This window comes from Heloderma suspectum, chromosome 5 (genome assembly GCF_057233095.1).
Source record: "Heloderma suspectum isolate Gila_16-S chromosome 5, 16-S_ref, whole genome shotgun sequence".
Taxonomy (NCBI): Eukaryota; Metazoa; Chordata; class Lepidosauria; order Squamata; family Helodermatidae; genus Heloderma; species Heloderma suspectum.
The window spans coordinates 125619737-125646937 of record NC_139462.1 but is presented as its reverse complement, the minus strand read 5'-3'; the positions used below and the strand labels follow the sequence as shown (position 1 = coordinate 125646937).

Sequence of the window (27201 nt, the reverse complement as noted above, 5' to 3'; positions counted from 1 at the left end):
AGAAGGATGCAGACAAGCTGGAGAGGGTTCAAAGGAGGGCAACAAAGATGATCAGGGGACTGGAAACAAAGCCCTATGAAGAGAGACTGAAAGAACTGGGCATGTTTAGCCTTGAGAAGAGAAGACTGAGGGGAGATATGATAGCACTCTTCAAGTACTTGAAAGGTTGTCACAGAGAAGAAGGCCAGGATCTCTTCTTGATCATCCCAGAGTGCAGGACACGGAATAATGGGCTCAAGTTACAGGAAGCCAGATTCCGGCTGAACATCAGGAAAAACTTCCTGACAGTTAGAGCAATACGGCAATGGAACCAATTACCTGGGGAGGTGGTGGGCTCTCCCACACTGGAGGCCTTCAAGACGAGGCTGGACAGCCATTTGTCAGGGATGCTCTGACTTGGATTCCTGCATTGAGCAGGGGGTTGGACTCGATGGCCTTGTAGGCCCCTTCCAACCCTACTATTCTATGATTCTATGATTCTATAACAAACACAGTCTTTTCTGGAGTCCAAGTGACATAAACAAAGAAATAGGAATGGTGGGGGAGGGGGTGTAGCAGCAATGAGTGAGGAAAAGCTATGTTAGTTTGAAAATATATGGAAAGGCAACATTAATATATCTAATACAAATAACAAACTAGTGGAAGGTAGAAAGAAATAGGAGAAGGTAGCTGGAAGGGGGGCTGCAAAGACACTGTCCCAAAGGGGACGGATGAGCAAGGAGCGAGGGAAGAATCCCACTACAACCAAGCTGTTTCCTTTTAATTTAAATACTGAGGAAAGCCTAATGGTGATCAAAATTGAATAAATTGAAGGAACAACTCCTAGGAATGCACGCATGCGTGCACACACGCGCACTCGTCTACCGACACCAGCCCTCTCCCAAACACATAGCTAGTGCAATAACCAAACGCAGCCTTTCCCTGAAGTATATATATCCCCTCCCTTTCCCCCTCCACTCTCTCTGATTGGAGACTGCTGGTGTCCGTTCTGGCTGAGAGTTCGTATTCACCAAAGCACACTCCCTCCTCCTCCTGCACTCACCTTCCTGCCTCTCCCCTCCTTCCTGCCTCTCCCCTCCTTCCTGCATCCGCTGGCCTTCCCCTTTCCTCCTCCTGCCCCTCCATGTGAACTTTCAGAAGTTGATACACTCTGGAGACAGCCTGTCTTGACTGCTCAGGCATTAAGCAGAGCTCCGAATATACAAGGAGGAGGCGCTTTGTGCGGGGGGGGGGGGGGGGCTCGATACTGCTCTGACCCACCTTGTATCACAAGGATTTTGCTCCAAATAAGCCTGCTTCGCCTTATTTGGGCTTTGTGACGAGGCAGTGCACAACCATCACCCCTCTGGCATGACCATTGTTTCCCAGTTAATCCCTTGATCTTTTCCCCTCTTTGCCATCATTTGAGTTTTAATAATTAATCTCAATTGGGGCGTATAAGCAGCACCCTGACAACCTGATAGTTAGGACTTTTTGATCCCCCAAATTTCAGTCTCTCTCACAAGAGGAATCTTGTGAACCCCTTTCCCCTTTCTCTGTTGCTGAAAAGGCACCCACTGCCACCAGCTTCATCACACCCCAAAGAACTGCACAGATACGCAGAAGTAACAAATTCACCCCTTATTAAATTCATCCCAGCCAGTCCATTAGCTGGCCAGACCCCGCTCCCTTCCCTTCCTTCAGTACCCTCCTTTTTTCTAGAGAACCCAGTCAGTTTTCCCTTGCTCCTTTTTCTCTCTTCCCGGACTTGTGTGTATCCAGGGGCAAGCAACTTGCTGGCTGTCTCTCTCCTTGCTCACAAGCATGGCTAGGTTGATGATCAGCTCAATTCCTTTCCAGTCCCCATTCCTTGCACCCATTTCCCCCCTCTTTCTCTTTGCTTCTGGGACTCCCACCCCCACCACAACCTACTAGTCAATTACACCAAACCATGGTTTTTAATGTGTCTGTCTTCATAAGTAGAACCATTAGTTTGAATTGTTAACCCAGACTGCTTAGAACAGAGCTTAGGCTGCTTATTGCCTTAGCCTAATCTTTTGAGTGTATGTTTTAATTCTTTTTAATACGTTACTCCTGGGTTAAGCAACCAAATGCCTCAACCCTTAAGGTACCAAGCTTTGGGACACTCAGTACTCAATGTTAAAAGATCCCTTCAAGCGTCAAGGTTGCAAGTCTGAAGGTGCACACTCAAGACATGTATCTGTGTGAAAAGGGACACTTGATAACAGAAGGTTTCTGTGGCCTCTTGCTGGCCATTGTTAGGATACAGATGTTGGTCTATCTCCCAAGATGTGTGTTCTCATCTCCTGAGCTCCCATTTCTATAGGGGCATTTCCTGATGTTGTGCTATCCCCCATCCCCATGCTGTGTTGTACACAATATAGTCTTACCTGCCTTTACTGTCCCAGTAGAAATCCAAGACAAACCCCAAATAGCTTCCATTGGATCCAGAGGACACTGCAGGAGCACCTGCATGTAGTTTGAGGGTCCATATTGAGGGACAGAAGAGCAAGAACCCTACCAGAGAGCCAGAGGGGCCAGCAACCCCAAGCAGCCACGGCCTCCTGCCATCCTCTTCCTATCTGTACTCCTTCTTTCTGGTTCTGTGCTCTTAATGCTGGGCATTACCCATTAAAATGAGTTCTTCCATACCCATAATAGCCACGGTCTTGACACATTTCCTCAACTTCAACTTCTTCCTCCCCACTAAGCCTACTTCAGCTGAAGAGAATAATATTCATCAGAAGTCATGCAGAAGCTTCCCAACAGGAATTCCTAGATAACATTTATCAGAGATCATGCAGGAGTTTCACAGCATAAACCTCCAGGCATGTGCCAGTGGCAAGCTGGAGAGCTCTGGCGTTAGGAGTGGGTGGGGCCAATCATTTGCCAAGGCCTAAATGGTGGGTGCAGCACTATGTATGTGTGTATATGAAAACCTGCAGGCTGCCATATTTGGCGCACTCTAGAGGCAGATGTATAAATGCCTCTATATAGAGATGCCACCAGGAGGTTACAGTCTCTCCTCTGAAAGCCCCTTCACTTAATCTCAAACATTTCGTGGTTAGCTGTGATCATGCAGTGTTAAAACATTTAACAGACTCTCAAGGGCATTTTTGTTTGTCTTTAGCATCTGAGGCCAAAATGGGAGTAGGGGGGCCGATGATGAGCTGGCACTGGGTGTTTTGTGTGGGAGGGGGAAGTCCTTAAGCCAGAGGCAAAGAAGGAGCTGCAGACCTCAGCCCAACAAAACAGCAACCCTTTCCCTCAAAACGTGATGAACATCGCGGATTATTAGGGATTGGTAGTTGAAGGGCTGCTTCTGTGGGCTGGCATCTGTACCATCAAAACCCACAAGGGAAGGGAAAATGACCAGAGGAGAAACAGTTCTCAGAAGTGCCTACATTTATTAAGGCCCAGTGTGTTTTGGAAAACATTTTTTCCTTCCTCAGAGGCATTCTAAAAGCATAAATTACACAAAATTACATATAAACATACACTAAAAAAACAAAGACAATGCAATTATTTTATAAACTGTTAAAAAATCTGTATCAACCTATTTTCTTATAAAAACAAGCAACATAAAAAATGCATCACCTATAAGGATTGCTTATATGAACTAGTTAACTTGCTTGGACAATTTTTTAAAAATTAAGATGGAAAAAAGGACACTGTAGTCTCTGCTTTGGCCTCAATGACGTTCGCTTAAAATTCTATCCTCAAAACCCAGTAAGTATTGCCATATAGAAAAACTGATAATCTGAACATATTTATACAGAAATAAAATTCAATTGATTCCAATTGAACTTACTTCCAAAAAGGAATGGATGTACTATAGTGGCTGGATGTGTGCTGGGAAGTGCCCAATTCAGATGTCCTCTCAGCCACAAACTCACAAGTTCACCTTAAGTAAACAACTAACTCTCAGCCTCAACTTCTTTATCTGTAATATGGAAATAATAGCATTCTAGCCTTAGAGGACTGATTTAAGCATCACAGATAATCAAGGACTCTATATATGGTGATGTGCCTTACTATATTAAATATTTAAATGATTTAAGGGCACAATCCTATGCATGTTTAGACAGAAAGCACTCCTACAACTCCCAGCATGGTCCAGCCAGCCATGCTGGGAGTTGTAGGGCTTTTTCCGGTCTAAACATGCATAGGACTGCACATTTAATGGTTGTTATACACATGTAGGCTGTAATCCTAAATCATGATTGAGCTATGAAAATATGATTGGTTTTCTATGGTTCTTGTAGAAAACTAAGCAACGTCGACAAGATCAGAGACAGAACCAGTTTTAGAAAAAGAACACATCAGTTCCTAAACTCCAAACCTAAGACATTGGTAACATACCTGGGAGACATCTGACTACTGTTGGGAAAATATTTTTTGTATAGCATTAAAAAAAGTGTTAAATAAATCCAGCAATAAAATAAATGGATACGTAATAGATTTGGTGCACTATGGCAGTTCTTCTAAGTCAAAGTGCAGTGGGCAGGATTAGGGCTGACCCCCAAAAGGAGAAAGAGTGAACCAAAGTGCAGATGAGCCAGGGCTGACCCCTAAAAGCAGCTTTCAAACACTAGGACTCAGGTTTGCAATATATGAAAAAGAGCACATACAGTTTTGAATCAGGGCCTAGTTTTGGAAATCAATTTTCCAAGCTTGGGTCCAATTGTGCAATTTGTTGCACCAGAACACAGAATCTCTCCCCCACCCCAAAATGGGATTATGGTTCAATTAGGCTTTAGAGGACAAAAAGGGTTGGTTGTAGGCTTCCTACAACTTCCACTTGATGAGAGTAATTAAAAACTCCTTGTTTCCTACCACACACATATATGAAGGTGTCTCTTATCAAATTAGCATAGTTGCCTCCTTCATGGGTTCAGCGGAAACTAGTGTGGACTTTATCAAGAAGCACAGGCAAAGCAAAACCATGTGCCTGGGTTAGTGGAAGGAATGGAATTTACTAATGCAGGCACAGGGGTAAGTCCACTCTTTGGACCCATTTTTTATGTCGAGTCACTGGTGCTATCTCAACCAGCATGGGTAGGCTAAGTTTTTAACATTTCTGAATACAAGTTCTTCCTGGCTTTGCTTTAAGCACTGTGCAAGCAGCCATGACAACACATAACTCTTATTTCTCCTTTACATCTAATTAAGGCAAGGCAGTGGAAGTCAATTAAGACAAGACAATGATATGCTTTATTATAATTATGGTGGTTGTATTTGTTTTGTGAACTGCTCTGTGGAAAATTTGGTATATAAATAGACTAGGACTATGTTTTAAGTGCTGAGCCAATACCCAAGCTCCACAACAGACTGTATGAGGGCCCAGTAAATTGGAGCTCAATCTAGGCAAGATGGAGAAATTATGGGTAGTTCTTTTGTCCCTGATGGTTTTGTCAAACCTGTTCTGGATGGGGTTGCAATTCCCTTGAAGGATCAGATTTGCAGTTTGGGGGTGCTCATTGTTAAAGACCCAGGCGGCCACAGTGGCATGGACTACCTTCCACTGGTTAGTGCACAACTGTGGCCCCTTCTGGACAGAAATAGCCATGCCGCATTTATCCACGCTCTTGTAACCTACAGGCTAGATTACTGTATTCACTAATGCATTGTATGGGAGGCTGTCCTTGAAGACTGTCTGGAAACTGTGGCTAGTTCAGAATATAGCGGCTAACTTGGACTGGGCCTTGGGAGAGCCTCTCACATATCCTTAAGCAGCTGCACTGGTTCCTAGGCTGTTTCCAAACTCAATTCAAAGTGCTGCTACTGGCTTTTAAAGCCCTTTAACTTCTGTAAACTACCCAGAGAGCTTTGGCTATGGGGCAACATAGAAATGTTAATAAATAATAATAAATGCTAAGAGCCAGGGTAACTAGTAAGATCACCTGTCCCAACATCAGCCTGCCTGTTCACAGAGGTCAATTTCAGAGGCGCTACCAGGGTTGGCCCTAACATTAGGCGGTGAGACAGACGATGTTGCAAGAGGTGTGGTGGCAGAAACTCCTCAGCCATTTCTCCCATGCCCTTCAGCCATTCGCATGACCTGCCCCCTGTGGAATTTTGTGAGGGGCGCCACCTTATCCTTTGCCTTGGGCAGCAAAATTACTTGCACCAGTCCCGGGCGCTTCTTCAGATGCTTTAGCCAGCTGAGGCGAGGCAGGTGCTGACAGGGAAAGGGGCCTTCTCAGTTGTGGTATCCTGGCTGTGGAACGCTCTCCTGGGCATGATTTTTTTGGTAGCATTTTTGGAGCCTTAAAAGAATTCATGTAAAACACTGAAACTTTTATTTGAATGATAAAAGAGATGCATGTATAAGTAAATAAAATAAATTGGCAGGGGAGCAAGAGGGATCATAAGAATCTCTAACCCAACTACTCATTATTCACACTGAGTAACTGTGGGAACAGTGAGGGTATGTCATGAGCTTCTTAATGCCTCTCTCTGCTTGCATGACTATCTCAGCTGACACACATAGGACCACTCTGATACCACTGAATAAGCTGTGCCTTTTCTTGCAGGTACTAAGTGGGGTTAATGAGAACATGGGTTCAGACTGTCAATCAATTTTGGTTTTTTCAATTCAAGAAGCTAATTCTTCATGTAAACATGGTCCAGGATCTTGAAGTGAGATCATAGCAACAAGGGATTTTGAAAGGATGAAGACAGACAGGGATGCTTTTCTTAAACCAAGATATGTAGTAGATGGCAGCCTTCCCCAACTTGGTGCCCTCCATCTGTAAAAATGGACTTCAACCATTATGGCCAATGTTCAGGAATGATGGAAGTTGTAGTCCAACACATTAGTTTGTGCTCTGTGCCAGGAGTGGGTGTGGGTGGATGTGAGAAAAAAGAGTCTTAATATGAGGACTAGCAAGTGGAATTTGATCCTTTGGGAAACAAGTAAACACACATTTTCCCCCAAATTACTAGTTTATTAGAAAGTTTATTTTCCTCATTATACACACACACACACACACACACACGACCGCGCATGCACGCGCGCGCGCGCACACACACACACACACACACACACACTTTTATGTGACAAAGTTAAATATAGCCTGCGGATACTGAAGTAATGGTGTGTTCTCCTTGTTGTAATCTCTCTGGTGGAAGTCCTCCTCCTGTGCCCCGTTGGGATGCTGTGTCTTCAATCTGAACCTCAAGAGAATGAAGCACTGAAAAAGTAATACTGTTACTCGTTAAATATCTATAGCAACTACCAACTGAGTCCCTTTGTCAGAGCAGCATTTTCCAGTGCTAGTATCCTTTCTAGCAAAAGGGAAAGGAAGCCTAGAGCAGTCTACAGCCTGGGAATTCAGGGCAGCAGGCAACAGTATTTTCACAATGTTGGAGTGGAGACCTACAAACTCACAAATGCTTCTCAGGCTGAACTAGCAGTGCCCCTCTGGTCTGGACACAGCCAAGTCACAAACAACCACTACTTTGCAGGAAACTGGCTCCCCGTTGCACCCTTCCTCCCTAAACTGAGATTTTAATTTAATTCCCCCCAACTCCATTTTTTTCCGGGAGTGGCAATACGGAGGTTTCTTCTCTCTCAAGATAACACATCTCGTATATTAAAGGGACAGTTGTGAGGACAGGGCAACCAACAGCTAGAAGAAAGAAGATTCAAAGCAAAAACATACTACTCAAAACTTCTGCAAAACATAAAAGGCACATATTTGAGCTTTAACTCTCTCTCTCTCTCACCCCCCGCCCCCCGAAGCTGTGTTGTTGCAGTTATTCAAAACAAGTGGTTTGAATCCCAGGAAAAACTGCTGGGCTTCGGATATTTTCTATGGGACCCACCCTTCTTGGAAAGTGACTCCTGCTCTGTCAAACCAACTGGCTGATTTTCTCAAACTAGTGGCCTGGCTACTGACTGCAGCATGTAGTGAAAACATCAGCTGCCATACTAGTCCTCTTTTATAGATGTCATTATACCAGACAGTTCATCATTAGCTATGGTACAAAAGGGTCCAATTCACTGCTCCTTGTTTATTCCAAATCTTGTCACATTTTCCCCTGTAAAATGAAAAAAAAGCATTTTTTTCATTTTTGATACATAAAAAATCTTGAAAAATGAGCTCAAAATATACATGCTTGAAGTTATCCTGTATCCTAGCCAAAACTAGAAGCGTTGAACCTTTGACACAAGTTTTCTTTCCAACGACATCGAAATGTATAGATAACCAAAGCCACCTTAACAAGTACCACTCAAAGAACAGGCTATAAAAAGTGTTATTGCAGTATACTACCAATATGGAACATTTGTCAGAGGAGCTACAAAAAGCAGCATTGACATGTACAGAGTTCAGTGCAATTTTTTAAAACATTTTTTCTTCTCAAAAAGAAATCATAAGTTAATAAGGAACCAAATATTACAGAGGAAAGAGTACAAGTCACAGAGTCATGTTCAAGATGGTCACAGGACTCCAGTACAACATATTGCTTCAAGGACTGACAGGGATTGCTCTCTGTTCTCTCTCAGCAGCCTTTGGAAGGACAGCATTGCCAAGCCTTTCTGGTGTTGGAAACTGGTCATGGTTTTTTGTTTGTAATGATCAGCAGGCTACTGAACGTGGTTCTCAAATGGGAGCAGGGAAGAGGGGAGCAACAGAAGGATGGGTCCATGTGTTGACCATCCCTTGGCTCCTTAGCTCAATTTAAGCTTCAAGGTGGACTCAAATAGTTACTTTCACACTTTATATTAAACACAGATACTGAATGCAAGATAATTTAGGTATTACCCACTTAGATTTTGAGGGTGGAAGGAAAACAATTTAAAATATGAGCATCAGAAATTACGAGGGGTGAGGCACACCTGCTAAAGAACCTCACATCCATATAGACGCGAATAAGCTACCTCCTTGGATTCATGAGCCCCTGAAAATCCTTACAAACAGGCTTCCAGCAACAAAGCCTTCCCCGCTCCCACAGATCTGTTACCTTGAGGCTCCCTTTCCCTGCCCAATCCTTCCCTTCTTTGGCTGTTCTCAGGCCCGGTGTCAGCCATTACCTTTCAGAAAGCAAGAGAGACTGATATACACGCATAGACAGACATGCTTCTGTCCTCTCTCCTCACAACCCCCAATAGAGGCTGCCTCTTTTTCACTCCTTCATGTGCCATGGCTGGGGGGATGCTGTAAATCCTGTCCTGAGAAAATGGGATGCAGAAGAGGGTGGAGGTGTAATGCTGTGGCAGCAGCTGTAGCTGGTCGGGGTGCTAGAAGGGTTGGGTAGAGGGCAGCATGGGGTACAGGATGGAAAGTGAAGGGACCTGGGTGGATGGCTGAGGCAGGGATGATATGGATGGGGTGGCTGGCCAGGAAAGTGGCAGGATGCCCTGGGATGATTGAGTGGGTTAAGTGGGACAATGAGATGGGGGTCAAATGGGGCTGGGGGATATGATGCACTTGAGCAAGAGGCTGGGGGTGAGGGTGTGGGTGGATTCCGATGGCTGCGGCGGCTGCCGCTGCATGGTGCTGCAGGATGGCATGCTGCACAGTGGTGATGGAGGTGGCTGCAGCTGCGGCAGGCTGCTGGATGTGGATGGGCTGCAGGGCAGGGGCTGTGGCAGGAGCTAGGGCTGCTGAGGCAGGAAAGGCTTTGACCTGCTTGGCGAGGAGCTGCTGCTGAATGTGCTGCTGAGCTGCCTGCTGGAGCTTGCTGTATTTCTCCATCTCTTCTGGGGTGAAGGTGATAGGCTGGCTCTCCAGTGGTGCCAGGGAAGAATCCTCAGTGGCCTCTGGCTCCCCGCTGATGCTTGGTTCTCCACTCTGTGGCACGTAGCCAGGGAAGTGCTCACCATCTGGCACCAAGGGCACAATCCTGCCTTCTATGGAGACAGGCGGATTCCCACTGTCCAGAGGCTCTAAAGCTTCACCTTCACTGGATTCAGGAAGGAAGCTGTGTGGCACAACCAGATCGCCAGTTCCATAGTGCTCTGGGAGGACCGGTGGCTCAAGGGGAACAGGAGCCATCTCTGTGGCCACTTCTTCTGGCTTCTGATCGACTGGAAGGTTGTCCTGTGTTCCCATCACCATGGCTTCCTCCACTTGGGGTTGGCTTGCCAGGACTGTCTCCTCACCATCACGAGTTGCTTCATCCAGCTCTGACAGCTCCAGTTCCACTCCTCTTTCTAATCCAGATTCCTCACACTGTTTGGTGCTTGGTTTTCGGACTGTGGGGAGCTTTCCGATTAATGGAAGGACAGGCTTGTTGCCTAGTGAGGGTGGGAGCTTTGGGCCAAAATAGCCCTGTGGGGGATCCTTCAGCTTTATCCCAACCTTGTGAGGCCCTGCAAGAGAGTCCTCATTGCTGCTGGGCTTCTTTTCCACCTTCCTGGACTGAATTTTTTCCAGAAGGAACCTGGCTGTGGCAGAGTTCTTCTCCTCATTATTACAGTTGTTCGGTAAGCTAGAGCTGGCGCTCTTGTGGGAGAGACTGCTGGTCCCTGTGACTTCATCCCCTCTTGCTTCCTCCTTTCTTACAGGCCCCTCACCTTGCCTGGCTCTGAAGCAGTGAGGGGACTGTGAGCGGTAGATCTTGGACCGGATGAAGTCCCGCCGCCCAGATCTCCTGTCACCAGGGCTTTCGTGGCCCCGGGACCCCTTCCTCGAAAGAGACCTCTGTGAAAGGCTTCTTGTGCTCCTGCTACGTTCTCGGCTATAGCTCCTGCTTCGCTTCCAGCTGTGCCCTGTTCGGCTCCGGCTCCGCCGCTTACTCCGACTATGGCTACAGCTGCTGCTGCGCGTCCTGCCCCGACTTCTTGTCCTCGACCTCCCTCTGGCATGGCTTCGACTCCTGCTTCGGCTCCGGGACCTGCTCCTGCTCAGGCTGTAGTCATCCTCTGAAGTGGAGTACTTGCGCCGTTTTGACCTGCGCTTGGAACTGGCATAGTCGGAGTCATCTTCGGAGTCATGGGAGCACTTGGTGTGACTCCGTGACCGGTCACTGTAGTCACTGTAGCTGTCTTCGGAGTAGCTCCGCCGCCGGCTGTACCGGCTGTTGTCAGAGGAGGCATACGAACTCGATGAGTACGACCTCTGAGAGGACCTCTGAGAGGAATGCCTGCGTCCTGACCGGGAGCGACTTTGTGAACAGTCGCTGCCAGAATCATAGTCGTCACTGTACTGTGAAGTGGACTTCTGCCTGAAGTGCTTGTGGCAGGAGTCCTCATCGCTCTCATAGCCACCACTGCTCTGTCGGCCTCTACGGCTGGGCTGAACTGACGCTGAGGTGGAAGACCACCGCTTGGTGGCAGAGGTGGCCTGCTGCAAGTCCCCCTTGGTTTTCCTGTTGCTGTGATCTTGGGAAGAGGAGCCACTGTCTTCTTTCTTGCTGCTGCCTTCTTCAGTAGAAAGAGACTTCCGCTGAGAGTCCTGAGCACACCACTTTCTTTTCTTGGAGTAGCCAGCATCTTCAGTCCCTTGCGTCCGCTCAGCCTCTGTAGAAAAGGAGGACTTGCTCTTTTTGTGCTTGCGTTTCTTCCGTTTCTTGGATTTATCTTCTGCTGGGTCCCCTTCCTTGCTTTTCTCCTCTGCCTCACCTTTGTGCCTGCGTTTATGTTTGGTGGACTTCTTGTGCTTCTTCTTCTTCTTGTGTTTGTGGGATTTTCCCATTTTGTCCTTGCGACCAACAAGATTATTTTTGCTGCCGTCTTCTAGTCCTTCACTCTTGCCAGTGCTCACAGGGCTGGATTCCTGCTTGCTGCACATTGACAGGGACTTGCTTTCTGGCATTGTGGTGGAGCTGCCAGCTAGGTGGTCCACCTCCTTGTACTTGCTTGCATCAACACCTTCAGCCAACTGTGTTTTCTCCTTAGAAAGGCTGGTTGTGGTATTCTGTTTTTCTGTTACTTTTGCTTTAGTGTCTTTGTTACGAGACAGCTTAAAGTCAAAATACAAGGGATTGCAGCTGTATGACACAGAGGGCTCTGCTTTGGTGAAGATCAGCAGTTCTGAAGGCCACTGGAGGGTGGTGCTTTCATCTTTACTCAGTACTGGGAAGAAGGGCCCTGTTAAATGCTTAGGCCCATCTGTGGTTTCTTTACCAACTGGTGCAGGTTGGGGAGTCTCTTTACTGATACCTGACTCTGTAGAATCACTTCCCTTGACTGGTTTGCCCTCCTGCTTGCCTGCCTTTTCTGGAGTGTCTTTATCTTCCATTTTGCTACTTTTGGGGGTGGGACTTGGTTCCTTCTGATGGGCAACACATTCTGCTACTGCCACCTTCTCACAATTTTTTGCCACTTTGGGTTTGGGGGAATTGCTCCGCTTCCTTTCACATGCCTCTTTCTTGCTCAGCGCTTCTGCTTCTACTTGCTCTGTGGCCTTCATAAACAGCAGGAACTGGAAGTTGGGCTTCACCTTGCAGTGAGCAGGTGGGATGTAGTGATAATACTCTGGTTCTAGTGCCACTGGTCCATCATCTCGTTTCATCTTCTTCAGTTTTGATAGTGTGGTATTTAGACCTGCTCCATCTTTCTCATGGGCTTGCTCCTCTTCATCTGCCTTGGTGTCAGGGCTGTTTGCCCCCTCGGCATCCCCAGTTTTACCCAAAGCCCCAGAATCTGAATGGGATCTCTCATCAGCTTTGACTTCATCATCAGGAGAACTGGATTCATCCACATGGTCTTTGAAGACAGAGGCGATTGACTCTAGCTTCACAGGGGCCTTTTTGGCAAATGAGAAAGACACACCTGTCTTAAGAGGATTAGCCCCCAAGCTGACAGCTTGCTGTACCTGGACAGAAACTTGCCCAAGCCCGGTGTTGCTACTGGTTTGTCCACTGGCGAAAGTAATACCCTTGTCTGTGGTTATACTGGTAACTTGCCCAGAAGCTGGTGAGAAGGAGGAGCAACTACTGGAAGCTGCTGAGTCCATGTCATCCTCTCCTCCTTCCTCATCTACAGCCACAGTAGTGGTTCTAAACATTGGCCCACTTCCTGGAGCACTGGGGGATTGTGAAGTGGAGGGGAGGAGAAGGGAGGGAGGGAGAGAGAGAGAGAGAGAGAGAGAGAGAGAGAGAAAGGATGGTTAGAGCCTCTGGTTATTAACATCCAAACCTTCTTCTTCACCCAAACACCTCCAACCATGCCTACTCAGCCTCTCATTACCTTCTGTGGAATTGCTTTGAAAGCTCAGTATATATTCAAGGACAAAGATTTAACAAATAGTTCCACAAACACTATGAAATGTGGAAAGGTTACTGTGCTCTAACCAGTACATCCATTATGGAAGCTGAGCATTTATTAATCTTAAAAAATGGATGTGAAATATTCTAAAAAAGGTAAAGGTGTCCCCAACCAGTCGTGTCCGACTCTAGGGTACGGTGCTCGTCCCCGTTTCTAAGCCGAAGAGCCAGCGCTGTCCAAGGACAAATTCAGGGAAGTGTCTGAGATCGAAGGCTTCACAAAGTTCTGATGCATATGTGTTACTTTATGTGAATAAGGGCCGCCCCATGATTCATTTCCCATGAATAGCTTTTCCCATGCAAATCACCAGACCTGTCGGATTTAATGGAACTATCTCCCTCCTGCACACGTGCCATGCATACCACCCTTCCGAAATCTGTTTCCGGTGGGGAGGAGTTGGGGTAAGGCAACTTGGACTGTCAACCAGTGAGCTAGGCATTCCTCTTTTGGCGACCACATGATAAATTCTATCCTACGAAGATCAAAGCACATTATTCGGTCCATAGTACAGGACTTGGATCAAACGGGTTGTAATTGAATGTTTAGCTGTAAGTCAGTTTAACTAACTTGCTAGTTGGCACAAGCCTTCCTTTTCCGGCATTAATAGACCATCACCCACCACTCAGGTTGCTTCCTCTGCTCAGCCAACTCATGCAGACGACGGAGGGCTTTCTCCTGCTTCCTCTCATCTTTCCGGGAACGTGATGAGACATTGCGAGCAAACTCTCTTTGCTTGAGATCTTTCAACCTCTGCAGAAAAACAAGAGAGAGGAAAAGAGAGGGGAATAAGATGGAACCATGAAGGTGTCTGCCCCACCCACGCAAAGTATTCCCCAACTGTCTTTCCCCAATCCATTCTATGCCCATCCACTACAATTAAGAGGAGGCCACAGAGTTCATTGTTAGGGCACTTGCCATGCAAAAGATCCCAGCTTCAATCCCAGGCATTACCAGTTAATGGATCTCAAATAACAGGGCTAGGAAAGACCTCTGCCCAAGACCCTGTAGATAAGACTGGGTGAGGCAGCTTAATGATCTGACTCAGGGTGCTTCCAGACAGAGAGATCCTAGCACTAACTATTAGAAGGTGTTGTGCAGCTATTTTGTCTTTCCTTCCTTCACAGATTTTCCGTAAGAGAAAACATGGAAGGAGCGATAAGAAAACACAGGAGGGTTATCAGTGGAAGCCAGCAATATCTGGACTCCTCACAACATTCCATGAAAAAGGAAAAATGGAGCAAAAGCCTTAAAAGCTGAATTTATTTACAAATCTGATTTCCAAGTTCCAAAATCTGAAAGTAATACCCTTATCTTTAATAATGGTTTCAACCGATTTTCCCAGAACAAACATTAAGCTAATCAGGCTATAATTTCCCAGATCCTTTTTAAAAAATTGGTGTTACATTGACCATTCTCCAGTCCTCTGGTACAGAGGCTGATCTTAGGAACGTGTTACATATTTTGTTAGAAGATCAGGGATTTCATATTTGACTTCTTTAAGATTTCTAGGATGGTTGCCATCTGGGCCTGGTGGTTTATTAGCTTTTGATTTGTCAATAAGGTTGAGAACTTTATCCTTTGTCACCACTATTGGGCTCACTCCTCAAACTCCCTTCCTGAAAACATCAGTTCAGGCAGAAGTATCTGTTCTACACCTTCTGCAGTGAAGACAGATGAAAATAACTCATTCAGCTTCTCAGCAATCTCCTTATCCTCCTTTAGTATTCCTTTAACTCCGTTGTCATCCAATGGTCTAACTGCTTCCCTAGCTGGTTTCCTACTTCCTCATTTCAGCATGTTTTATTTATTTATTTACAGGATTTGTATACCACTCCATATCCAAAGACCTCAGAGTGGTGAACAGCAGACAAGATAAAGAATAAAAACACCGTGTGTGTGTGTATATTTATATTTAAAAAGTAATAGAGTTCTGATAAAACCAAGTTTGATAAACTGCCCCATTCAAGGAAGGCTTCCTGAAATAATAATGTTTGCAGGAGGTGCTGAAAGCAACACAGCATTGGTGCCTGCCTGACCTCCAAGGCAGGGAATTCCATAAGAGGGGGGGCCACTACCCTGAAGGCTCTTTTCCTTGTGAACTCCAATGAGGGCTATAGTTCCATGTGGAACAACCATCAGCTTCAATTTATTGGCTCTCATCCATCCCATTACTGAGTCTAGGCACTGATCCAGGACTTACACAGCCTCGGATGTCACAGGGAGATAGAGCTGCATGTCATCAGCATACTGATGGCATTTGGCTCCAAATCCCCTAATGACTGCTCCCAGCAGTTTCGTATATATGTTAAACAACATTGGGGACAAGATAGTACCCTGTGGAATCCCACAGCTCAATTGCCAAGGGGCCGAGGAATAGTCACCCAATGTTAATCTCTGAAATTGTGCCTGTAGGTGGGACCAGAACCACTGTTAACACAGTGCCTCCAATACCCACCCCATGGTGTCGATCCAGGAGGATACCATGGTCGATAGTACGAGAAGCCAATAAGTGATCGAGCAGAATTAACAGGGTTCACTCCCCCGTCCCTCTCTCAATAAAGGCCATCCATCAGGGCAACCAAGGCTGATTCAGTCCCGTAACCAGGTCAAAACCCAGATTGGTATGGGTCTAGGTAATCAGTATCCTCCAAGAGTGCCTGCAGTTGCTCCGCCACAACCCTCTCAAGTACCTTCCCTAAAAAAGGGGTATTTGTGACTGGCCAGCAGTTTTCTAAAACCATTAGGTCCAGAGTGGGCTTCTCCAGGAGCGGTCAGACGGTCTCCTTAAGGACAGCAGGGACCACCCCCTCCCGAAGGGAAGCATTTATTACTCCCTGGACCCACCCAGTCATGCCCCCTCAGCTAGCTTGTATTAGCCAGGAGGGGCAGGAATTGAGAGGGCATGTGGTCGGTTGCATTGCTGCAAGTACCTTGTCCACATCACCAGGCTGCAGCAACTGAAACTGATCCCACAAAATTGGACAGATGGTGGCATCAGACATCTCGACTCAAACTGCGCTAACAGCAGCATCAAGTTTGTTACGAAGACAAGCAATTTTTGTCCTCAAAGTGCGATGTAAAAAGGTCAAAGCTGGTCCTCAACAGGGCCAGGGTCCCATTTGCTGGGGAGGGTGTTAACAGCCTCCAGACCACCCAGAAGAGCTCTGCTGGATGGCTACTCGAGGATGCAATAGAGGCAGCAAAATAAGCCTTCTTTGCTGCCTGTACTGCCATGCAATAGGCACAAGTATGTGCTCTAGAGCATGCTTGGCCATCTTTGCTTTGGGACTTATGCCATTTGCGCCTTAGTCAACATCTAGCCTGTTTCACTGACTGCAGCTCCCCAGGGAATAGTGCCCTCCAAAAGGAGGGAGCAGAAATAGGCAGGCACCCTACTGTTTGTATAGCTTAAGATCTGCTGATATAGAGGCAGGGCCACTTCGCATGCCTTTTTTAGCTGCTGGTTGCCCCAATCCATGCAAAGACCAAGCTGAGCACCTCAAAGTCAGATACTCCATGTGTCAGTAGGTGTTTTTTTTTTATAGAATACACAGGCTTCAGTTCATGTGAGCTCTGAAAATCACAAGATATTACTTTCTGGATAGTTATTAAACTAAAAAATCATGCACTTTATACTACCTTTATACTATCCTACATACACATACTTGAACTCAACAAGACCTATTTCTAATTTAACAGTTATTAAGTGACTAAATACAACTTGCAATCCATTTATGGTGCAATCCTAAGCCTCTTTAATTAGAAGTGAAGCCCACTGAAATTGTGACTTTGCAGCTGGCTGCTAGACAATGATTACCTAACAAGTTTAACTACAACTTGTGGCCCCCTGATTTCCTGCATTCAGTTGTCCAGATAACGCTCAATTTATTAATACATAATTTCCATTCTTTTTAAACTCACTTAAAAAACTTGCCTTGAAAATGGATATAATATTAATTGCAATATCATGGTGGTACTGGACTTCACAGCTGGCTAGTAGAAAATAATGGGTGGCTATCAAGTCAGCCAGAAATAGTGAGTCCCTAACGATAGCTAATCCATATTAAGCAAGAATGAATTCTGCATCTCAAGTAGCATGGGATGTTCTTATACATCAGGGTCCTTAAATAGTTGTGATGTTATACCACACTTCCTCCAAGGTGCTCAAATTGCTGCACATGATATTCTCTCATTTTCTCCTCACAACAGTTCATTAATATAGGTGATGCATACCAGCGAGTATCACCGCTGCGTGATGTGAATCCTTATTGTATTCACATCAAAGTCTAGTACTCTAGCCACAACACGACAAGACACTGGCTCTTAGCGTGCGTTATCATATTTCCATGCCTTAGGTAGGCCAAGAAAAAAAATATGGGACCATCCCATTTCCCTATCATACAAGTTCCCTATCATACACATGCTAAATAATTCCCCCAATATGGGCACAAAGGGGCTACAGAGAAGTTGTAGTTACTGAACAGTGAGTAAAGCAGCTTTAGCATTTCTTCACAGTATACTTCTGATTGGTTTATCCAGCAAGGCTGTTGACATTCCCTACTTCAGTCTCAGGATATTTGAAGGCTGCCTTATTATGCATCCTCAGATGCATTCCTTCTTCCCTCTCGCTCAAGTGAGTTCTGCTGTTTGGCTTCACAGGTGGGAGCAACTGACAAAGCATGCCCAAGTCACATAAATGCACAAACTTGTGGTGCAAGCCCAGAATAGACAAGGCCTGTGCATGAAGGGGCTCTTTCAGAGTTTTCCTTGCTTTCCTTTGCTTCCTCCAGCAGCAGTGAATGATGGTTCAGTAACTACAGTCCCACCTCCCAGCTGAGCAGAGCAGAGGAAGCTGCTCCAGCTGGTCTAGGGACTATAGAAGCAAGCAGGCTCCCAGGGAGCGAGCGACCAGAGTGGGCGAACAGGGAGAGCAAACAGGAGTTGGCCAGGGGAGTTGCAGTGGAAGAGGAGACAAAGGAGACAAAGGCAAAGAGGTAAGTGGGCTGGAGGAAGCCCAGAGGGCTGTCCTTTGTCCTTCTGCGTGGCTGTGAGCTCACCAGGTGCTCCTGAGAGCTCCAACTGAATTGAGGGGGTGTGGCCTAAGTACTCCCAGCAGCTGTGTAGGCAGAAAGCTGCAGTCTGTTTCCCACCTCCCAGCCACGGTCTACACGTGCAACAAGTGCAAGTTGATCACGCTGTTGGAAGAAAAAGTAAGAGGACTGGAGCGGCAACTGTCAACCCTCCAGGGAATAAGAGAACACAAAGAGTTCTGGGACAGAACGGTGGAACTACAGCAGCAAAGTGAAGAACAGAAGCTAGAAGAGCAACAGGAAGCTGAGGCAGAAGAGGAAAATGCTGAGGCGAGGAAAAATGCAGTAGAGGATACTCCTTGGAAAAGGGTGACAGGAGCAGAAGAATTAGAAGCCACTCTGCACCAGTGGAGGCAGTGGAGCTGTGGAACCATTTCCAGGTACTTGGGGATGAGACTGGAGGACAGCCTACAGAGGAAGAATTACAGGGGAACCTGCATGAGAGCGAGCAAGGGGCTGAAGGTCAGTCAAGCAGAGGTGATGAAACCAACGCCTACAATAACAACAACAAGAGTAGTAGTAGTGAGAGACTCCTTGCTGCGTGGGGTCGAAACCCAAGTATGTTGCGAAGACCCGTGAACTTGCCAGGTATGCTGCCAAACATGGCCCCTCCAACAGATTCCTGACTTGTGTTGCTGATTATTTCCTCCTACAGAAAGTAGAGGAAGGAAATAGAGGATCAGATATCCTTGACTTGATTCTAAACAACAGAGTGGATCAAGTAGCAGTTACGGGAACTCTGGGGGAAAGTGACCATGTTGCACTTGAGTTCTTGGTTCTAAAGGAAGCAAAAGCCGAGTGTAGCCAAATGTATAACCTGGATTTTAGGAAAGACAGTTTTAATAAACTCAGAACAATGATCAGTAAGGTCCCATGGCAAGCGACTCTAACGAGAGAAGGAGCCCAAGATGGGTGGGAGCTTTTAAAAAAGGAAATTCTCAAGGCACCATTACAAACAATTCCAACAAGACAAAAAGGCGGAAGACAACAGAAGAAGCCAATGTGGCTTTGCAAAAAGCTTAGAGATGAACTGAAAACAAAAAAGCACACATATAGGAAGTGGAAGGAAGGCCAAGCTACAAAGGAAGAGTACAGGCAGGTAGCACAGAATTGCAGGGATGGTATCAGGAAGGCTAAAGCCAAGAACGAGTTGAGGTTAGCGAGGGATACTAAAAGCAACAAAAAGGCTTTCTTCAGATACATGCATAGTAAAAGACAGAGGAAAGAAATGGTTGTTCAACTATTAAATAAGGATGACAAAATGATAACAGATGACAAGGAAAAGGCAGAAGTGCTCAATTCCTACTTTGGCTCTCTATGAGCCCCCTGGCAAAGGCAAAGTACAGGCTGAAGGGGCAGGATTGCAGCTTGAGATCGATAGGCATATGGTCAAGGAACACCTAATTACTTTGAATGAGTTCAACTCTCCAGGGCCAGATGAACTGCATCCTAGAGTAATAAAGGAACTGGCAGAAGAACTCTCAGAGCCACTGTCTATTCTCTTTGAAAAATCATGGAGGACGGGGGAAGTGCCAGATGACTGGAGGAGGGCTAATGTTGTCCCTGTCTTCAAAAAGGGTAAAAAGGAGGAACCTGGGAACTACAGACCAGTCAGTCTGACATCAATCCCTGGGAACATTCCGGAGCAGATTATAAAGCAATCCGTCTGTAACACCTTGAAAACAATGCAGTGATTACTTGAAGCCAACATGGATATGTCAAGAACAAATCCTGCCAGACGAATCTGATCTCATTTTTTGATCAGGTCACCTACCTTGTGGACGGTGGGAATGCTGTGGACATCATATACCTCGACTTCAGCAAAGCTTTTGACAAAGTGCCCCATGATACCATGATTAGCAAACTAGCTAAAAGTCGGCTAGATGAAACAACTATCAGGTAGATCCACAGTTGGCTACAGGATTGGACTCAAAGAGTGTTTATCAATGGGATCTTCTCAAACTGGGGAGAGGAGTGGGGTACTGCAGGGCTCAGTCCTGGGCCCAGTGCTCTTCAACATTTTTATTAATGACATGGAGGGGGTGGTGCAGGGAATGCTGATCAAATGTGCAGATGACACAAAATTGGGTGGGATAGCTAATACTTTGGAAGACAGAAACAAAATTCAAAGTGATCTTGACAGACTGGAGTGCTGGGCAGAAAACGACAGAATGAAATTTAATAGGGATGAATGCCAAGGTCTGCACCTAGGAAAAAAGAAACCAAATGCACAGTTACAAGATGGGGGATACATGGCTCAACAACACTAAAAGTGAGGAGGATCTTGGAACTGTTGTAGATCACAAGCTCAATATGAACCAACAATGTGATGTGGCTGCAAAAAAGGCAAATGCTATTTTGGGCTGCATTAATAGATGTATAGCTTCCAAATCTCCGGAAGTACTAGTTCCCCTCTACTCAGACTGGTTAGGCCTCATCTTGAGTGCTGTCTCCAGTTCTGGGCACAACACTTTAAGAAGGATGCAGACAAGCTGGAGAGGGTTCAGAGGAGGGCAACGAAGATGATCAGGAGACTGTAAACAAAGCCCTGTGAAGAGAGACTGAAAGAACTGTGTATGTGACTGAAGGGAGATATGACAGCACTCTTCAAGTACTTAAAAGGCTGTCACAGAGAGGAAGGCCAGGATCTCTTCTCGATCATCCCAGAGTGCAGGACACGGAATAATGGGCTCAAGTGACAGGAAGCCGGATTCCAGCTGAACATCGGGAAAAACTTCCTGACTGTTAAGAGCAATACGACAATGGAACCAATGACCTAGGGAGGTAGTGGGCTCTCCCACACTGGAGGCATTCAAGATGAAGCTGGACAGCCATCTGTCAGGGATGCTCTGACTTGGATTCCTGCATTGAGCAGGGACTTGGACTCGGCGGTCTTATAGGCCCCTTCCAATCTACTATTCTATGATTCTATGAACTTCTGAATCAATTCCTGTAAGAGAAGAACCTGGACAATGCTAAAGACAACACTGGATAGCATTTTCTCTCTTTGGAACTGCTGTCTATGCAGTTCTGAAAAACAGAACATGTTGGCGGTACTAGTTTGGCTTAAAACCAAGCCTCTACATGTAGCCTGGCCATGAATATATGATGTGGGGGATGATTTCAACTGAAGAAAATATATCTGTTCATCAAAGCACACTAGTAATGAGGAAGTGGCCCACAGACTCCAACTGACAAATGTATGTTGCCACAATGGCATCAGAGAAATATGGAACACTGTTTCTGATGCTCTCAAAGCAGCTCAGTTTTCAAGTGTAAGGGCCATATTTATGACTGTATGGAAATCTGGAAAACCTGCATTCCCAACTTCATGAATATTCTCCCTCTAACCTTTCGTTCAAATGATAAATGTTTGCAAATGTTTAATTCAGTAATACAACTGACAGCGTTTCTCTTGCAATGGCTGAGTTCACACAACATGACAACCCACACGCAAGGTTGACTATGGGTCGAGTGTGGGTTCTTGTTGAACCGTGGGTTGTTGTATTGTGCGAACCTAGCCATGCTAACAAACCATGGTTTGCTAGCATAGACAACCCATGAAGAGAACCCATGGTTTGTTGTTGGGCTGTGAACTGTGGGTTGTTTGTGGTTAATGAATCATGGTTAACGAATTGCCAGGGCTAGGTTCACACAACAGCTCATGGTCAACAACTCAGCCTTGAGTGTGGGTTGTTGCATTGACTGACAGTGATGACATCCACCTGAGAGAGCATTTCTCTCCACCATTAATTAGAGCCATTCTGACTGTAGCATCAGGCCCTGGGTTGGTAAATCCAGCTGGAATGGCAGAGGCCATCTCATGATGGAGAGGTAAATAAGGTACACTGCCAGGCTGCTGCTCCTTATTGCAGGTCTGCCACCATGTCAGCTTTAAAAAAACACAGCTTTTTAACAGTTAAAAAGAAAGAAAGACTAGCACAACCCACTACCACTTTTGTTATATTATGCCTCCCCATCCCCACCTCCTCATTTAGAAATTTGACCCTCAGAGATCATTACTTCAGGATCCATTTTTGCCCTATCTCCAGCCTCCCAAAACATCAGAAAGAGCTTGGCTGAATGTTTTGGCCAGACCATAAGGCACCCAGTTGATGGGCGGGGGGACATTGACACTGTGGTGAGTTGGTTAATGAATCAACCCATGGACTTCACAGAGTTCTTAGATGCTGGTAGTAGACCTGTGTAATGTAGCTTAACCAGCAGTTTTATGGTTAAGTAAGTAGGCCTTTTACACCAGGCCTTAACTGGTTCTAAGCAAGTATGTCAACAGCTGGATACTGCTAGGCCTTTGTCCAGTTAAAGAGATAAGGATGTGCTGCCTTGATTCTCACAGAGGAGCGAGGAATCCCCTCCCAAGAGCTGGAATCTCTTTGCAATTAGGTGCCCAAGCTGGATGCTTCCAGCAGGGGAGGCCCCTTTCTCCTACGTGTGTGTGTGAGCGAGAGAATCTAGCCTGTCAGCGACTGAACTTAGAGAGAGAAACTTATATCAGCTTGTGCTAAGAGATGACCAATTTGGTCTTGCTTTAAAGGGAAATATGCATTACCAGCTTGGAGAACCTTTGGCCCAGGAATGGCTTCCCTGTCTGTCTTGGGGACTCAGATCGACAGGGTTGCCTGTTTTATCAAGTATGGGGAGATGTGAACTTTCTTTGTATATATATTCTGCATTCATTTCCTATCAATAAATGGTCATCTTTTTGCACAAGTGGCTTTGTTTCATCTTGGTAATCTAAAAGAATCTACTGTTGACTGGGCCCTGACAGAATCAGGACCCCAAATCAATACAGACACTGTGGGTAAGGATGTTAAATTTGAGGAGAGGACCAGCATCAATGGGGTTGAATAAGTAATGACATTAGGATGGAGTGGGTTTAAGGGACATGGGAAGGACTGTGAAAAAACAGAACAGAAAGGAAAATTTAGTGTAGGGATTCAACTGTGTTGGAAGGAATATGGCTGGAGCAAGACTACAAATTAGGCTGAACAACTTTTTAAAGGCCACAACCTAATCAAAGTTATTTTGGAAACAAACCTTACCCTTGCAGAGGATTAGGGAAGGGGAGGGATTCACTAAGGCAGCCTTCCCCAACCTGGTGCCCTCCAGATGTTTTGGACATCAACTCCCATCATTCCAGACCACTGGCCATGTTGACAGTGGCTGATGGAAATTTTAGTTCAAACCATCTGGAAGGCACTTCATTAGGGAAGGTTGGGCTAAGGAAAGTGGGAGGAGGCAACACTCCAGGAGGGAATACTTAAAATTCTGTAAAGTGCCCTGAACAAGGTATATCCACAGCAATAGATTTGAATTAAATTCAACTGTGGTAAATTGACGCAGCTCAAATGAAATCTTGGCATATATTGAAGATGCACACAGCTGGGAGAAGAGATGAAAAATAAATGTTGAATGCCATGCCCAACTAAGAGATAAATGACATAACAAATCCTCATAGCACCAGGTATTCGGCTTGGCATGCATTCCAAAATGATCTTCAGCTCAGCTAATAGAATGACAAGTCAAGTTGTTTCTCTCAATTTGACAAGGGCCCTGTCAGGTCTGAATGGTATGTGATGCAATAAAATGCCTTGAAGCACCTTTCCTTAAGCAGTGAAAAACGTTCAATGAGAAGTACGTCTCTGGAAAACTGGCACATAAACCCCAAATGAACACAGTTGCTACATGGAACACTTCCTGCATTTTAAAGATCAGGTTAATGCTAGCATACACAGCTATCATGTCCTGCATTATTAGCTACATCTTTACTCTGTACTGCTAGGCCTGAAGAGTTCCGATACAACTGAAAAGTGTACTTCCAGTAATTAACATATTAATTTGCCAACAGATAAGTCATTTCATTTGTTCTTTATTTTCATTCTGACGACTCCTACTGAACTATGCAGCATCAAGATGTCATTGTTGTAGGGGAGGGGGGGAAAGAGACAAAGGTAAAACAGACTGAAGGAAATTAAAAGGCACTGTATTGAGAAAGCTACATCACCTCACAAACACACAAGATGATCAAGACACACAGGACAACAGGCTGGCCTTTTACCTGTTTGTGGGCATGGTCATAGGAATTTATATGGTTGTCAAACTCTTGATGCTTCTGGTACTGCTTATCACAGAGCTCGCAGTAAAAATTGGCTCTAAGGTCTTCAAGGGCCTTGGCAATTGCCTTTTCTTTGTCCACATAATCCTGCAACAGCAAAAGGAGTCAAGTTGGTTAAACCTTCTTAAGAAACCAGGGAAGGCATTCATTAAACATTTAATATTTTACTGGTAACAATCTAGGCAGCTGCTACTTTTTAGCACTGTTCAAAAATTACTTGGTGCCAGCTGGGAGTACTTATAATCTATATTAGATGGTCAAGACAGAAAGCAGAGAGGGAGGGGGAAGTTATCTGGGATTGATAAATTATCTGTGAGGCTGGGGTGCAGGAGAAACAGGTGCCAATGGAGAAGAAAACAGGGTATAGCTAGACAAGGCTTTTTTTTTTAGAAGTTGGGACTGAGGCGGGATTTGAAGGAGGAATGCACTTATAAACAGCTTGTTCCAAAGAAAATTGTTCCAAAGGACAGCACATGCAGACCAGGAATGGGCTGACTTCAGCCTGTGGTCTCACTCACTCCTTTCCCACCCCCTAAAATCCCTGCAATGATGTGTTGTAAGTTTGCCAAGCAATAATACATACTCAAGATCTCTTAACAGTTAAGGTAATAACTAATTTATTTTCAATTAAATTCACACTCATCTGAGTGTGCACTCTTGCTTATGATCATCATAAGTAAGTAGGTGAACCTCGAAGTGATCCTGCTAGTCCAGTATTCTCTGCAAGAATCCCAGTCATCAGCAGATAGACAGTTGCTAGGGGTCCACTGGTGGGTCACAGTCTCTCTTCTGTCCATCCCTGGTTTATACAGTCCATGGCTTATACTTTGATCAAATCAGTCCATACGAAGATGTTTTAGGTAAAGGGAGGCCACCATATTGTACAAAATTCCCAGTAATTCCCTCAACTATCCATAGCAGAAGTTAATTTAGATACCTTGTACTTCTGCCTCAGTTCTTCGGTATCTTCCTTCTCCACTTCCAAGACCCGCCTCCGTTCTGTGGCATCTTCAGCATAATCAAGCTAATCAACCAAAGCAGATAGAAATTAGTTGGCCAAATATATAGTAAACACACATTTGATTTCTCTCAAACATTGGTTCAACTCATTTCCAAATGGATAACTGGAGGCAAAATAATTTACTAAGCTTTCCATGCTGGGGGACCCCAATGTCATGTAAGGGATTTTGTTTCAAGGAAATCAGATGCATGAACTGAGTGTTGAGATTTCAGGAGGACCAAAGAAAAGGAGTTTTTTCTCCATATTGCAAATCTGAATCTCTAAAAAAGGAAGCAGTGTGCAAAGTTAATGCCCATCCTGTAACATGTGAATATATGAAGCTTCCTTATTCAAAGTCAGTATCATCTGGCTGGCAGAGGGTCTCGCAGGCAGAGGCCTTTCCTAATCCTGTTACCTGAGATCCTTTTAAATGGAGATGTGAGGGAGTGAAGCTGGAAGATTCTGCATGCAAAGCATGTGTTCTGCCATTGCACTGTGGTCCTTCCATAGCAACTGATGATAAGAATACTGCCTCTGAACACGGTAGATCCCACTTGGACAGAACAATTCTAACCCACACTGAAGGCCACTGAGAGGGGTTAGGATGGAGTGGAAAAGCCTCTTTGCCAGTGGAGAGGAGGTCCACTGGTGGGGGCAGCCTGTCAAGCCTGAAGGTCCCCAGGTACACTCAGAGAAAGCTCTGTGAATATAGGATCACCACCAATGGTAGGCCATGAAACAGGGGTTGATTGGGCCTTAGATTGGAGAGCCAGTGTAGTGTAGTGGTGAGAGTGACGGACTGGGAGCCGGGAGATCCGGGTTCTAGTCCCCACTTGGCCATGGAAGCTCACTGGGTGACTTTGGGCCAGTCACAGACTCTCAGCCCAACCTACCTCACAGGGTTGTTGTTGTGAGGATACAACGGTGAGGAGGAGGATAATGTAAGCCGCCTTGAGTTCCTTGCGAGAGGGAGAAAGGCGGGGTATAAATGCAATAAATAAATAAATAAATAAATAAATAGATCCACTGGATCCAAAGCCCCCTTGCTTTGCCCGGATTGGAACCCTCACTGACACTAGCTTGCATAGGAAATTTCCTTCCCATTAGTTTCAATGGATTTTTAAAAAGTTCTCTGAGAAACTAAAATGACATTTCCCCCACCACTTCCTGGCCTGGCCGACTGTACACTAAAAAACCAATGTAGGTCTTTATCCATAAAGATGCTCCAATAATTTATTAAGTTATAAAGTAACTTAGGGCACTAGCCTATGCATGTTTAGACAGAAAAAAAATGCCATGCTGGCTAGGGAATGCTGGGAACTGTAGTTTTTTTCTGTCTAAACGTGCATAGGATTGTGTCCTTTGTAGGTTTATTTCGTGTGCGCTCAACACAGACTGCCCTAAATCTCTGAGTGGATATTTAAAGGCACAGAAAATACGTTCATTTTGTGACCCTCTATTCTGCTTTTCCTTATTTACTTTGCATGGGGACCAAGAGTACAATTTTCTGGATCTGTGCTAGGATGTTTAATTCCACCTGAAAAGGAGAGAAGCCACTAATACCGTTCCAGTGTGATTCAGGAGGACAGTATATTGAGTTCTTCAGACATGATTTAAACACATGAATTCATTAGTTGTGGCGGTGCCTAGATTTGGCAAGTTTGCTCACAGTGTCTGAGCAACCTTTCCCATGGCAAAGATGAGGTGCAATTTTGCACTTTTTAGAGAAGGATAGGCAGATCTCAGGCCTACAGGA

The 27201-nt window shown here is 45.4% G+C and overlaps 1 protein-coding gene across 28 annotated transcripts in view; it reads right to left on the bottom strand.

Moving 5' to 3' along the window:
- Positions 1–1317: 1317 nt before the first annotated feature.
- The window catches only part of GPATCH8 (G-patch domain containing 8), a 117155-nt gene continuing 91271 nt past the window's right edge, over positions 1318–27201 (bottom strand). For 18 of the 28 annotated variants that reach the window (XM_084857164.1, XM_084857175.1, XM_084857180.1 and 15 more), the window contains 4 exons: positions 25383–25469; positions 24389–24532; positions 13839–13969; positions 1319–12978 (listed from right to left, as the gene is read on the bottom strand). In XM_084857164.1, coding sequence (XP_084713290.1) covers positions 9141–12978; positions 13839–13969; positions 24389–24532; positions 25383–25469 — 4200 coding nt within the window. In that variant the 3' untranslated portion in view covers positions 1319–9140. Of the gene's footprint in view, positions 12979–13838; positions 13970–24388; positions 24533–25382; positions 25470–27201 lie in introns of all 28 variants that reach the window. The other 10 variants (XM_084857190.1, XM_084857189.1, XM_084857188.1 and 7 more) reach the window with 1 other exon arrangement.